This window comes from Polypterus senegalus, chromosome 12 (assembly GCF_016835505.1).
Source record: "Polypterus senegalus isolate Bchr_013 chromosome 12, ASM1683550v1, whole genome shotgun sequence".
NCBI classification, from domain to species: Eukaryota; Metazoa; Chordata; class Cladistia; order Polypteriformes; family Polypteridae; genus Polypterus; species Polypterus senegalus.
In genome coordinates, this window is record NC_053165.1 from 142,368,068 (window position 1) to 142,383,823 (window position 15,756).

At 39.1% G+C, this 15,756-nt stretch overlaps 1 protein-coding gene across 1 annotated transcript in view; it reads right to left on the reverse strand.

The window, feature by feature from the left end:
• The window catches only part of cib2 (calcium and integrin binding family member 2), a 70,632-nt gene that overhangs the window by 30,798 nt on the left and 24,078 nt on the right, over nucleotides 1–15,756 (reverse strand). Inside the window, exon 2 of the mRNA XM_039773663.1 lies at nucleotides 9,792–9,826. Within this exon, the coding sequence (XP_039629597.1) occupies nucleotides 9,792–9,826 (35 nt within the window). The remainder of the gene's footprint in view (nucleotides 1–9,791; nucleotides 9,827–15,756) is intronic.

The window sequence follows — 15,756 nt, forward strand, 5'->3', positions numbered from 1 at the left end:
CCCTCACACATGATCTGTGTAGTCTGCTTTCATAGGTGAACTCTACACACACTGCTGCCCTATTTTGTGTTTTCTTTCTTATTCTGGCAGCTTCGGCAAATTCTACCTATCAAAAAATAGAAGTGACAGGTAAGTGATGACAAACTCACATCTGTGAGGATCGGTTACCTTGTCATTTATAAAACTTTGCATAGATTCAAGCCTGAAAATATATGTTCACATATAAAAATCTGACTTATAAAACCTGGCAGTTACACATTTCTATGCAATTTACCCTTATAAATCACAATCACCTCGTAAACAGGCTTACATGAATGCACCTCGAAACCTGCCCAGTTTCTACCCTGAAAAAAACCATATATGGACTATGCATCCTCATCATACATATGGAGTCCTGATGCTACATAACTTCATTGACTTTGTAAAGTTGCCTCCCTTCTGACACATGGAGACCTATCTTGTGCTCCACAACTGACTGCGTAATAGCATGCGTGATACTGTAGTGTCTCTCCTCTACTTTCTGGGGGTTGGAAAAAGGCAGAAGGTGCCATCATCTGGTGGGTACTTACTCACCTGGCACATATACAGATATGATTGCTGTTACAATGAATAGTACAGTTTATATGAAAAACTGTAACTTCTTCTAGTTATCTTACTAACAAGCCAACCACACAAGCACAGGACCATCACATCTGCCAAAGCTACTCAATCTCAAGACAAATGAATCACAGGGTGACCCAGGCCACCAAACCATGATGTTTGTCAGTCACATCTTGTCATCACAAATGACATGTGGATTAATGGAATGTCACTGCTCACGGTTAACAAAAGCAGCTTCATTCTCACTAGATGCCCTTATTGCAATAGGAGGGCAGTAAAGTAATTATATTAGGAAAACCGGACACTGCTGCAATTTGCCTTTTCATGCTGGCAAAAATATGTCTTGTTTTATGTAAGAACACCCAAAAAAAACAAAAACTGAACGCAGTGCTTTGTTGGCTGCTTAATGGCTTCCAGAGAGTGGGCATGATGGAGTGAAGCTTAGTTGAGATATTCCTGACATGTCAGCCAATTCCCTGAGAAATGACAACAGCTAGCTGATATAAACTGATGAAAAACCAAAAAGGTCCTTCAGTGCAAATACACAGCATTGACCCTCTTAAAAGGGAACTAAAATACATTTGTACATCATAGTCATCACTTTCAAAGTTTAATATGTTTGTCACATCAACGCACATTATAATAACAGTTCTGTGATGTGAATTTTTATACACATAAGTCATCATTTAGCTGATTTGGCTGCATTTCCCTATTTGATTATGGGTGTTATCATTTCCCAGGTCAGTCCTCCACTCGTGTGCGTGTCTTCATAATCCGAGCTGACAACCTCATAATCGCATACGTGCAAAAGAAACTGCGAATCGCCTTAATATTACAGTACAGTAGTTTGCCACGGTGTAGAAAAGGGGTCCCGTGTTTGCACTTGTCTGGTCTATAGCTCAGGGGGAGGATGAAAAAAATTAAAAGTGCTCACTTTGACTTAAGGCAGAAGCGCAGTCAGCGTCTCAAAGGCCGGCACAGCTATGCACGCTGCTGGCTGCTCGACTTTGCTGGGCAGGAGACCCAGTTTTGCAGACAAGTTCACGATATCAAAAGTCTCAGAGCTCTTTGGAGGTCATTCAAAATACCTGCGCCTCGCAGCGGAGAAGTAGTGTGTTAAAGAAGTAGTGAAAAAGAAAAGGAAACATTTTAATAATAACGTAACATGATTGACATTGTCATGAGTGTTGCTGTCATATATATGCCTGCCTAAATAAGTCACCCTCGCTTCGCTCTTACTTTTTTACCGTTCGTTTAATCATGACTAGAGGCGGAAAAATTATAAAATGGAAGGAGGATTACACTGAGTATGGCTTTACCAAAACAATTATTGATGGCGAATCGATTATTCATAAAGCTTGAATTGGTGATGTTTTTCTGTGTTAACCTCATATTTTTTCATACTTCTCAAACCAAGGGGGTGCGAGGGTAAAATGAATAGGGATCCGCTGATCAAAGTAATCAGTGTACCAGGAAATCATGCATTGACAAAAGTTCGCCTTTGCTTGTAATGCAAAGTGTGAATAAATGCATTATTTTTTAACGCGTTATGGAGCACATGCATCGAAAACTCTCAGCTGTGCTTGTGCTAAGAAAAGGAAAGATTTTAAAAATAACGTAACACGATTGTCAATGTAACCTTTTGTAAGTAGTGCCTGGAGGATTCAGTGTGGAGAAACTCTAGAGACAGCGTGTGTATTAACTTGTGGATTTTTCTGTGAGTATTTGGTGGCAGTGTGACGAAGTTGCTTCGAAAGATGGCGTTAGCCGCGGAGCTCAGCTCAGAGCGAAATTAGGTAAATGGGAGGGGAGATGATGACGTGACTCTCCCACCCGCCTTAACTGTCAATCCCCCACAAACATAGTCTCTCGGAATTTGCATAAGCACAGCCTTTGACCAGCAATTTTAACTTTGTTACAAAGTGATCAAACTCTCGTTTATATCCTGCGTCCTCTCATTAAACTTGTATCCCGCATTACCCGTGGGCATGACAAACACCAGCGTCAGCCTGTCTATGAACTTAATTTAAACTTTAAGTTTACACCGTGCTTTGTTTCCGAAGTAGCAGCACTCATGAATATGGTTGTATATGTCACTCGCTAGCTTCTTATTGTTTCGCTGCCTTCTCAATTATATAATACATGTTTTCTTTAGCGCTTTTTGGAGCTCTTCCTGGTTTTCTACGTACTGCGTTGATAGTCAGTTCACGTGATTACGTGGGAGGCGTGATGATGTCACATGAAACTCCGCCCCCCACGGCCGTCCAGCTCAACTCCATTACAGTAAATGGAGAAAAATAGCTTCCAGTTATGACCATTACGTGTAGAATTTTGAAATGAAACCAGCCCAACTTTTGTAAGTAAGCTGTAAGGAATGAGCCTGCCAAATTTCAGCCTTCTACCCACACGGGAACTTGGAGAATTAATGATGAGTCAGTGAGTCAGTCAGTCAGTCAGTGAGGGCTTTGCCTTTTATTAGTATAGATATATACTAATACTATACTATATATATATATATATATGACAGCAACACTCATCACTCACAACAGTGACAAGACAATTACATTGACAATCATGCTACGTTATTTTCAAAATGTTTCCTTTTCTTTTTCATTACTTCTTTAACACATAGTATTTTGCTATATGTATATATATATGAAGATATGTATGTGTATATATGTATATATGTACAGTATGTATGTACAGTATATACATATATATATATATATATATATGTAGACTCAAGCCGATTATGACAGCAGCAATCCAAGTTGTGAGAAAACACTAAAAAGAAGGCGTGTCAGACGTTGTGGTACATTTTCTGATGCAGCTAGACGAAAACAACTTTGTGACGCTGCCGCCAAATACACAAAACAATTACTTTGACAATCATGTTACGTTATTTTCAAAATGTTTCCTTTTCTTTTCTTTACTTCTTTAACACACTACTTCTCACTGCGCTTGGTATTTTGCTAGTATATATATATATATATATATACTGTATATTGTCACACACATGCGATTAGGAAGTAGCTAAAGGTCTTAAGTAACGGTAATATTATGCCAGACCAGTGGGTGGCAGAGAGTGCTGACTGTCTTTTTCAGTTTCTTGCAGACCATTCTCAGGAAATCCCATCGGGTTCCGGCACCACTGATGATGTCACTTCTGGTTCTGGCGCCACTGATGACATTACTTCCGGTCCCGAAGACATCACTTCTGGTTCCAACCTGGATGACCTCATTTCCTCTCCCAATCTTTAAAACCGCTATCTTACCTCCATTTGATCAGTTCTGTTTTGGACTCTGTTTTGTAAACATTGCAAACCTTTTTCATACCTTTTGCAGCCTGGTAACATATTATAAGGGTGGCTGCCCCAGACTTTTGTGATTGTCTGGAGTCGATTTTGTTAGAATATATATATATATATATATATATTGTCACGCACAAGCGCATCGGGAGCAGTTGAAGGACCGGACGCAAAAAATATAAGACCGTCGGGGGATGAAAAAAGTGTACTAACCTCTCTCTCCCTTTCTCCCTCAGAAAAGACGAAGCGATGCCGCCATAACACCGCCCGGAGTAAACACCAATCTTCACTTCCGGGTTCCTTTCTTCCCTCTGGTCCCTCAAAGATGATGTTACGCTCCCATCCACCACCACGTCTACCCAGCACCCATCACGTTTAATTTCTGGTCCACCCCTTTATATTGCCCCTCTAAATCTTCCATATTTGTCTTTTGTTACCTCATACAATTACTTTGTTTTGAGAAGAAGACCTGTTTATTTTGCTTTGTTACAGTATATGGGTCCACAAACCCCAAACCTTTCTAAGAGTTGTTTTCATTCTTTCACTATCTATCTATATATATATATATATAGTCCAAGACAAAGGGGGATATGCTTAAGTTACAGAACACACTAGTGAGGCCTCACCTGGAATACTGTGTTCAGTTTTGCTCTTCATATTACAGAAAAGACAGCACTACAGAAAGTTCAGAGCAGATCAACTTGGCTGATTGAAGGACTGAGAAGTATGAGCTATGAGGAGAAATTAAAGGAATTTTTTCAATTTAAGCAAACGGAGATTAAACAGAGAGATAATTGTTTAAAATTATGAGTAATTTGTATATTGGATCCAAGCTGTTACTTTAAAATTAGTTCAACAAGCACATAGGGACACGGTTGGAAACACGTTAAAGGCAAATTTTACAAAACTATTAAAATGTTCTTCACGCATAGACGCATAGATACATGGAATAAATTGACATGGTGGAGAGTAGATTTTTATGTACCCTCAAATCTTAACTTGATGTTATTTTGGATAATCTAGGTAAATAGGGTGGACATTCTTCTTGAGTCTGCAGTCATTTTTCCTGGATCTCATATATATGTAACATACATAGTTTGTGTGAGTTGTGGGTATGTGTTATGCATCTGGCACGTATGCTATGATTACCAGCTTGTGTTCATTGAGCTCAAGCTTCCAATTGGAAATATGCATTTGAACATGGATGGATGGATGTTATTTTCAATCTACATGCTCCCATTAAGCCAGATTATCTCACAACACAAGCCGAACTACCACAGCTATGCAAATGATATGCAGCTTTACCTATCACTAACCCCTGATCACCCTGATGCTATGGACTCTCTGACCCACTGTCTGTCTTGTATTTCTGAATGGATGAGTGGTAATTCCCTCAAACTAAATAAGAAAAAAACTGAAATCTTAGTCATTTGTAAAAATGAAAATAATTAATTTATTAGAAGTGAACTCGATTCTTTAGCAGTAAATGTCAAGGCGGAAGTAAAGAATTTAGGTGTATTCATAGACCCTAACCTAGACTTTAGATCACACATTAACCATATTACTAGGACTGCATTTTGCCATTTAAGGAACATTAGAAAAGTTAGACCTCTCATAATATTGCAAGATGCTGAAACATCAATTTACGATTGTTTTTTTAGTTTGCTAGATTACCGTAATGCACTCCTTGCAGTTAGTACAGAATGCAACAGCAAAAATCTTGCTGAGCACATTTCACAAGTTTTAGCATTCTTACAATAGTTACCTGTGTCCTTAAGTAGAGACTTTAAAATACTGCTAATGCTATGTGAAACTTTAAATAATCTTGCTCCTTCCTATATTTTGGAGTGCCTGTCCCTCTACGTTCCCATTCGTAACCTTACATCTCGTAAAAACAGCCTGTTTATTATTCTAGGAGCCAAGCATAGAAGAATCAGTGAGGAGGCCTTTTGCTGCTATGTGCCTAAAATCTGGAATACTTTACCTATAGAGATACACTAGGGTTAAACTGCGGACATTAAAAAAAAAAAATCCTAAAATCCCACTTTTTAAATTTGTCCTTTTCATAGTTACATTTTAGTCTTACTCTTAATAAACTAGATAGGCATAGAATTTTACTAAATATGCATAGAATTGTCATACTTTTTTAATTGAATCTGCAGTCATTACTAATCTATACTTTTCTCTGTTTTCTTTTCCTGCTCTTCAGAATGCCACCACTACCTGATCAAAGTCCTGCAGATGCCCGTGATGTTTGAATGACAGCAGACACCCCAACTTGACACAAGACCCACTGCATTGAATCCTCTAAGATGAACCCTTAAAAAACAATAACGAACTTCTTAAGAAAATATCCTGTATGTTAGATAAAATGTTCAGAGGAGTCTGGATGGTCTTTTGGCCTGTAACCCCTGCAGATTTTGTTTTTTCATCAGCTTAACTGGAGTTTTTTTTTTTTTTCGTTCCTCCCTGGCCATCTGACCTTATAACTGGACTCACATTTAGAGATCTTAAAACAAGTTTTATATATTTATGAACTCTTCTTCTCTTAATTATATATCTATCTTTCATAAGTGTGCATTATTTATTTTCTGTGTACAATTTATTCACTACTAGCAAAATACCCGCGCTTAGCAGCGGAGAAGTAGTGTGTTAAAGAAGCAATGAAAAAGAAAAGGAAACATTTTGAAAATAACGTAACATGATTGTCAATGTAATTGTTTTGTCACTGTTGTGAGTGATGAGTGTTGTTGTCATATATATATATATATAAACATATATATATACATATCTATACATATACACATATATACATACATATATATACATACATACACACACACATATATAAACATATATATACATATACATACATATCTACATATATACACACACAGCTATTTCAGATCAGTGCAATACGCTGCTTGTTAAAACGGATAACTCCGCTCTTACGTGCAAGTCTGCGTGGATATTATGAACTATCGTATTTGTTCAAGTTCTATTTAAATTTTAAATAGAAGGAATTTTTATTTAGTCGACAGAAATATCTTTGGTAGGAATGGTAAAACAGACAGGAATATTATTCCTGAATAAATCAACTCAAACCTTAAACAACTTATAATATTTTGCTCTCCATAAAAATATATCCTGTCTAAATTATAGAAGTTAGAAATAAAGTAAACATTAAAAGAACAAACATTCAAATTTCTTTACTCTTATGTAATTTTATATAAAAAATAAACTTAGATTTTAAATATCCCAAAAGATTTTGCTCTCCATAAAAATATATCCTGTCAAAATTATACAAATTCAAATATGAACATGCTGCATAACAAAACCTGGAAATATAAATAAAATGTGTTCCTTTCAGCAATAACAAATCAAATCATTCAGTTGTCTTTGCTCATATGTCATTTTAGAGCTGGACGCCTGGCATCTTTTTGGCAACAAGTTCGTTTCTGTTTGGTGTGAGGTTCTGTGTTGTGGAGATTCTCAGGATGGATTGCAGGTGCTCATCAGTGAGGCGACTCCTGTGTGCTGTTTTGTTAGTCTTTATCACTGAGAAGAGCTTCTCACACAGATATGTGCTACCAAACATGCACAAGGTTCGAGCCGCATGTAGACGGACTTTTTGTTCTTCAAAGTCACCAAAGCGCCGTGCAAACTCAGTGCGCTCAGTTTATCAGCAAAGTGCGATTTGGGAACACCGTAGTGACGACTTGGTTTAACATTACTTGGCAACAGGGTTGCACTGGTGCATTTGTGTCTCCCATAAAAGCAGCTTCACTTGAAATCACTTTGTGATTGTGCACGGTAAAACGTCCGCTGAAGTGTCAGATTCTTATTTAATTATTCTGCTTTCTGTATCTTCTGCATTGCATTCAGGTTACCCTGATGTTTTGTCTCATAGTGCCGTCTTAGATTAAATTCTGTAATTACAGCCACATTAGCTCCACAAATGAGACACACGGGTTCAGTAAACATATACTCAGCCTCCCATCGGTTTTAAAGGCTCTATTTTCAGAATCAACTTTTCTCTCAGCATCGTGTGAGCTAGCTTCGCAATAACTTGCAGCATCATAAGCTAGACTTGATTAACGGTAAGTGTTCGGCAAGGCAGCTGAAGCGCTGCATTATGGGATCTGTAGTTTATTGTGTTACCAGCGCTTCATATACCGGGCCATTAATAACAATAATACAGTATATAAAATGATCTCGGGGCGGATATAATTACACGCGGGCGGATGTGGCCCGCGCCCTTGAGTTTGACACATATGGACTAAATAGAACTTGAAAAGATATATTTTTAAATGTGATCGCAATTCAGATAGAGTTGACGCAAGACTACAGCCTGCATCCTCCCTCGCTCTTACTTTTTTACCGTTCATCTAATGAATACACTGAGTATGGCTTTACCAAAACAATCATTGATGGCGAATAAAGTATCCATTATTCGAGTATGTAGATCGGGATATATATATACATATATATATATACCCGCGTATCGCAGCGAGAAGTAGTGTGTTAAAAAGCTAGAAAAGAAAAGGGAACATTTTAAAAATAACGTAACATGACTGTCAATATACAGTATTTGTTTTGTGAGTGTTACTGAGTGTTGCTGTCATCAAGGATTTGATTATCATTATTTCTTTCAATCAGGTTCGTATTTGTAGGATGTGTTGTGTTCAAGTTACATTCCGTGTTTGTCAATCGTTGTAAAGATGACAGGTTTCATTCATCGATTCGTTTCTTACTGCATCAATAAACAGCTCGTCTTCTTCTTTATCTGAGACCTGACACACTGCATGCACGGGTTTTTTTTACACTGTCTTCCTTTAGCGGGACATTGACTTTTTCCACCGTGTGCTTTGTTTCCGCAGTAGCTGGATTTATGAATATGCTTATCAGGCGCTTCATTTTTTTGCTGCCTTTTCAATTGTGTAATTCGGTTTTTGTTCAGCGCTCTTTGGAACTGTTGCTTTTATCTGTGCACTGCGTCAGTTCACGTGAGCCGCTCGGTGTACATGCATCGAAGGTTCCCAGCTGTGCTGGTGCCATCTCGTGCTATGTCCATGGCTGTATTTAATGTTACCTTAGTCCTGGCACTTAAAACTTTCTCTCGCAGTTTCGCTGAGTTTGTGTCAAACACCACCCTGACCATCTCATCTTCCTCTCCATAAGCACAGTCCTTCACCCGTGAATATTTAGTGGGAGTTTGCTATTGGATTGCCGCTGACGGACGGCCTTATATGGGCAGGCACTAAATTACAAACGCCAGCGCAGCCTGTCTATGAACTTAATTTAAAGTGTAGGTTTACATCGTGCTTTGTTTCCGAAGTAGCAGAACTCATGAAGATGGTTGTATATGTCACTTTCGCTTCGCTTCTTATTGTTTCGCTGTCTTCTCAATTATATAATGCATGTTTTCTTCAGCGCTTTTTGGAGGTCTTCCTGGTTTTCTATGTACTGCGTGATTACGTGGGAGGCGTGATGATGTCACACGAAACTCCGCCCCCACGGCGTTCAAGCTCATCTCCATTACAGTAAATGGAGAAAAACTGCTTCCAGTTATGACCATTACGTGTAGAATTTCGATATAAAACCTGCCCAACTTTTGTAAGGAAGCTGTAAGGAATGAACCTGCCAAATTTCAGCCTTCCACCCACACGGGAAGTTGGAGAATTAGTGATTAGTCAGTGAGTGAGTGAGTGAGTGAGTGAGTGAGTGAGGGATTTGCCTTTTATTAGTATAGATTATTCTTAGAAATTAGAAACAAAAATGTTGTGGTTAATGTTGGATGGATGAAACAAATAGAAGGACTTCAGTGATACTGAATAATCATAATTCAAATAAAATCAAAACAAAAACAAATGTTTCACTCACCTGAGAATTTCCTTCCGTGTAAAGAAAGTGCAATCCTGAAAAATAAAAAAGAGCACAATGAATAGATTAGTCAAGCATGAGATATTGTACCTTAAGTGAAAAACTCAAATCTCATCATCCAACCTTCATCCCCAAGCAGCACAGTGACTCAGTCATAACAGATTAAGTTGTAGGGACGGGCTCTCTGTGCATGGATATGGCTTGGGAGCATGTGCTGATAGCACATCGCTGCATTCACCTCATGACGAACCGCCTGGATTTGGACCTGAGTGCAGCGGGTATGATAACTGAGAACCACTGAGCACATAGCCAGAAGTACAATGAATATAATGCAACAATGAGGAATAAGGAATGCTGGTGTGTTGGACCTTGCAAATAGAAGAGATGCTTGTCTGTCTGATATCTCAAGTTGTTTTACATACCACAACAGAACAAAAAGAATTAAAAAAGGGATGGAGATTGCAACTGAAGCACATTTGTACATCACCAGTGTGATCAGGCAGCATGTTACTGACTGTCAGAAAAAGAATCAATCAACCATACTTTGGAAATTTGAAGCTGTGCTGGAAAATCATCATGGAGTCGAGGAATTTGTCATGCCCTGAAATGTCAAGTTGTTTAATCTAACATCCACAGACATCAAGATCAGCAAGTGCAGTTCGCTCTGATATCCCCTCTGAATAGAAGTCATGTAATATGCCACTAGCTTAATATGTCATGCCCTATGATTTTCAGTCATGTAATCTGACATCTTCAAACATCGAAATCAGCAACTGCAGTCATCAAGATCGGCATCCCCTCACACAAGAGGTAGTGTAATGTACTACTAGCTTACACCTTTGACAAAGATTGATATTCTTTTCAAATTTGATGTGGCTTAGGCCGGGTTTATACTTAATGTGATGCAAGCATTGTACTGTTTATATTTGTGCACATACTTTATGTAAATCTGGAAGATTCCACCATGTCGCAGTGCGAGATATCATCACGGTGAGAACAGGTTCTGCATCGCTGAAACATCTATTAAATTCTGAGGACACTTTGCAACAATATCTCTGAAAAGGATGGATGTTTAATGATTAAGTCCATCAATCCAGGGATGTGCCCATTCCAGCTAGCATTGGACATGAGGCAAAAACAACCCCAGGAAGGGGCATCATCTCATTGCAAGGTAAATACAAGCACTCACATACAGTACACTAGTTTCATCTTTGCATCACCAAATCCGCAAATCTACATATCCTTGGAAGGAAAGTGGAGCAAACTGTGGAAACCCACCAAACTTCAGCAATGGGAACACCAGGGACGTGACTCTCTGCAAGATAGCAGCACTACCGATCTGCCATCGAGCTGCCCCACATGTGTAATTATTAAAAATATTTGTTATTTAAATGAAGTTAACGATTTATCTGTAAAATGTAATATACATAGTTCAATGTGTTTCATCATGAAAGTGATATCAAGTAAAATGTAATGTGTTCTGTGTGGCCATTGCTGATTGCCGCTGCTGTCAATTCAGGAGAAGCACATAGCAATTAACAACTGGGTCGGGTTTTAAGATGACGTTTATGACGGTCTACTTCAATGATAAACTACGAAATTAAAGTGTACATTTCGAGATTTAAGCCAAAATTTCCATTCAGAAGATGGTATATGTGAGACCTTTAAAATGTATTGTGTCATTACGATGGGAAATGTGCGACGCTTGAATATAAAAGCACAACAAATGCATTTGTATGTCGGCATTTTGCTTCACCACATCGAACCATTCATCAAACATCGAAGGAGGATGTGCTCAGAGGACGCGTCGATTGAACACTGGGAACGCGTGGTAGCCATGATGTGTATACATACACATTCTGAGCAGGAAGTATGAACCGCAGCTAACAGTGCAGCTTTGTAGTAAGTTTGGAAATAACATAAAATAAATCTGCAAGGAACCATGTGATGGACTGGCACCCCATTTCAAGTCAGTTTCTGCTTTACACTTGATGTCTTAAGGTAAACTCCATCTTCTCACATCTCTGAAATCAGATTAATCAAGTATAGGAGTTTGACCAGTAGGTGGCATTGCAGCACCCCAAACCCCAGACACAACTCCATGGACACCAGTACCCAAATTTTATTACAATATTTATTTTATCAAATACCTTACAAAAGGCTTTTCAACTGTGTTTGCACAATCATAATAATCTGGACTCTCTCTTTCTTTGTCTCCATTCCTCTCAGACGAGCTCCTCCACACCCAACTCTAGCTCACCTGGATGAGGTTGAGAAGTTTGTTCATTCTTGGACCTGGCAGCACTTCCAGTGCTACAGCATAGGTCAAGAGAAGTCCCCAAAAGTGGAGATTGCCAATATACATGCATGAGCAGATAGGGCCAGCAGCATGAATGGGTAGAGCAATGAAGTACGCTTTCAAAACGCATACAAGCATGGAATGGACAGGCAGCATGGATTGAGTACTGAAACAGATCACCAATCTCCACGGCACCCTCTGGCGGCACCCCCAGATCTCAAAAAGGCTACTCCATGAGACTATAGTTCCTGGCATACCTTGTGGGGGGTCCATACTGGTACCACCACCCAGGTATGTTGCCACCTAACATGTCTAGAAAGCATATAGCCCTGACTGATTGTCTCTCCCTGTCCTTTCATTACACAAGCCTCCCGTCCAGGTATTATTTCTCGGTCCAACCACCGCAGGACACCAGCAAACCCATTTCCAGAGTGGCATCTTCTGCCAACTTTATGGCTAAGATAGGGAACTGCCTGCCTTTCATCTGGTGCATCGAAAGGGCATGCCTCCTGTCCAGGTAAGGAACCTTGCAAGGACATTAATGAATGGAAGGATGGAGTTGTCTGAGGTGGGTTCTTTGGATGAGGGTCGAATAAACCAATTGTGAAGACTGGATGCTGATGAATCAAAGATACTGGTCCAATCTTCAGTACTGACTCACTGTATAATCCTGAAAAAGTAAGTTACTTAGCCATGGCTCTGCTTCATTAAAAAAAACTGTTTGTACATTTGCACTACAGGCAGTAACAATAGCTGTTTATAAATTGTAAGACTTAGCGTGAATTAGGACGTCTGTTATTATCTAGTTTAGTACATACTTGTGACTTTCTTGGTAACGTGCCACATAAAATACAGTATCTACATATTCACCAATGGCAAGCTTAGTGCTCATCCTTTTTAGTACATCCCTGAAGGAGATGGAAAAGGAAGCCAATGACAAACATGACATGAATGAATTTGTCTTTGTTTGTCGTGGGATAAAAGGGAGGTATTTGTGTCATGTAAGCTCAGCATTTGAGCCTGCATTGTAGTGCACTCACTGAAAATCGCTATACGAAATTAAACTGAATTGAACTGAACATATCACAGTTGACAAGCAAGATTGAAAGGCGTATGGTCCATCGATACAGAACAGACTGTATCTAATGATCGGAATGCGACATCAGAACATGTTTAGGTTGTGAGAAGCAAGGTGAGTTATAGAAGCATTTAAAAGTTTATCTTGTTATAAAATAAAAGCTAGACACTATCTACAGAAAGGCATGTAGGCATACAAATCTATGGAATTGTACGTAACGGGTTGGAGTATAAAATGTGTTTTGAGAAACAAACAAGGAACTCTAACATGTTTCTTGAAAAATCTGTGCTCACGTAAGTAGTTAAAGACATAATGGGGTTATCATGTCAAGGCTCTAAAGTTTCAAGGTATGCTATCCTGCCTGTTTGCTATAAATAATTAAGCATTCCAGCCCCGTTCTATAATGTCGGCTGGAGTTCTAAAAACCAAATGGTCAGAATTGGATTACACCACATAAAAGGACACTCCAGCAATGGCAGCTGCGTGTCCACCTACATAACATTCTAGAAGTGCAGCAACAGAATGCAACAGAATACAAAGAGTCAGACATTATTAGCAAAGGCTGTCATGAATTTTGTTACATAAATGGATTGTGTCCATAGCTTCTGTTGAGAAGATGATCAGGTGATGTCACCTCCTGAGGAATCTTCTCTCTCTATGCCAGGAGACTAAAGTTGAAGTCCTAGCTAGGAGCAGAACATACGTGCTGAAACTTGATTTCATAACATAACATAATGTTTTCAGACCCTCTTAATCCAGTTCAAAGTTGTGGCTGATGCTGTAGACCATGCCAGCAGCACTGGACATGAGGCAGGAGATAGCCCTGGGGCCTCATGTATAAGAAATGTTGCGTAAGAACTTTTCCACGTTCAAATCGCGATGTATAAAACCTACACTTGGCGTAAAGCCACACACTTTTCCACGGTACCTCATGCCTTGTGGTACGCAAGTTCTCCGCTCGGTTTTGCAGACTGGCGGCACCCAGCATCAAAGCAATGCTACTGTTCCTGTGTGATTACTCATTATTTTCATGACGCGGCTTTATAAATACACAGAAACTAACCGCATATTGTTTATTAGTGTAATGCATCTGAATGTAATTAACTCGTAACAATAAAATGGTTCAGGGAACAGCCATAGTATTCCAAATACCATAACTGCTTTAGCGTTGTTAATCTCACTGCCCCTTCCTCTTCTTCTTATTTTTCTCCTTTTTCTTTCAGCTCCTCCCGTTAGGAGTTGCCACAGCGGATCATCTTTTTCCATATTACTCTCACTGCACCACGCGGAGTATTCATATCACTATATCTGAGTGTGAATCACAGCAGCAGCTGATCGGAAAGAGAATTATCGGTATACAGCTTCAAGGACACGCTGTCTCAGCCACGGCAAAACGTTTTAAAGCCTTTCCTGTACAGACCTCGCGGTTCAGAAACAGTTTAATCCCAAGAACTTTAAATGAACTCAATCAAGTGCTCCTTGTAGAACTGTTTGTACTTATAAGTACAATCACCCCACTGTAAACTTGCAGTTATAATATCGCACAACCTGAGCCACTTTATAAAGCGCGTATTTACACATGATGACGATATCATTTTTAAGGTGAAATGCAGCAAAATATGTTTGTTAAATTAGATAAAACTTTAACTTCATTTAAATAATCTATATTCTTCACTGGGATTGTCGTTAAGGATAGAATAATTAAACATGTACTACGAAGATATTTCAATGTTCTTTAAACGTTTTGAAGAATCAGCGCTAAGCTTACAGATGACTTAACGTCTATTACAGAGCTGATTGTATGGCGATCGGTTACTTGGGGAAAGAAAAGCACTGACTGCAGTGACAGCTACGCAAATATATATTGAATATAAAACAGAAAGAGAAAATAACAACACAGCAAAAAACGCAGCGACAAATTTCGGCAAAAGTTAAATGCTTGTGTCATGAGCACGAGGCGGCTAGTGTCTGCAACAGACGTGGCCATCCACCGTGCGTGACATTGGCGGGCGAAGGAGCCACCGATTCTTCCTCTGCCCAGTGCCACCACAAGCCTAGAGCCGCCCCTGAGTACTGCTGCAATAAATTATTTCATCGAAGTGAAATACATGTTTAATAACGTGCTTTAACTCCTATCATCATGAAAATGACATCACGTATACATCTCAGTATTTTAGTTATTCAGAGAGCTGTAATATCACGAATGTAATGGATTCTGTTTCCAGTTGGAGGAAGAGAGCCGGTTTAAGAAGCAAGTAGTGATTCACACGCACAGAGCACATAGAAGATCACATACAAAACAAAGCATTTAACAAGCTACTTTAATTACGATGTGATTTGAGAAACTGGTTAATTAAACGATTTTAAGATGAAGTTTATGATGTTCTACTTTAATGACAAAATAAACTATGTGATTAAAGTGGAAATGTTGAGATTGAAGTTGACATTTCGTGCTTTTTCCCCACCATGTGCCTTTTTTCTCTGTACCCTAATAAGCTTTCATATGACACTCAGACAGTGGGCTACAACTCGGCTTTTCACGGCGACTTTGATATGTGACTTCTTTTTATTTCCGCACTGTGCGATTT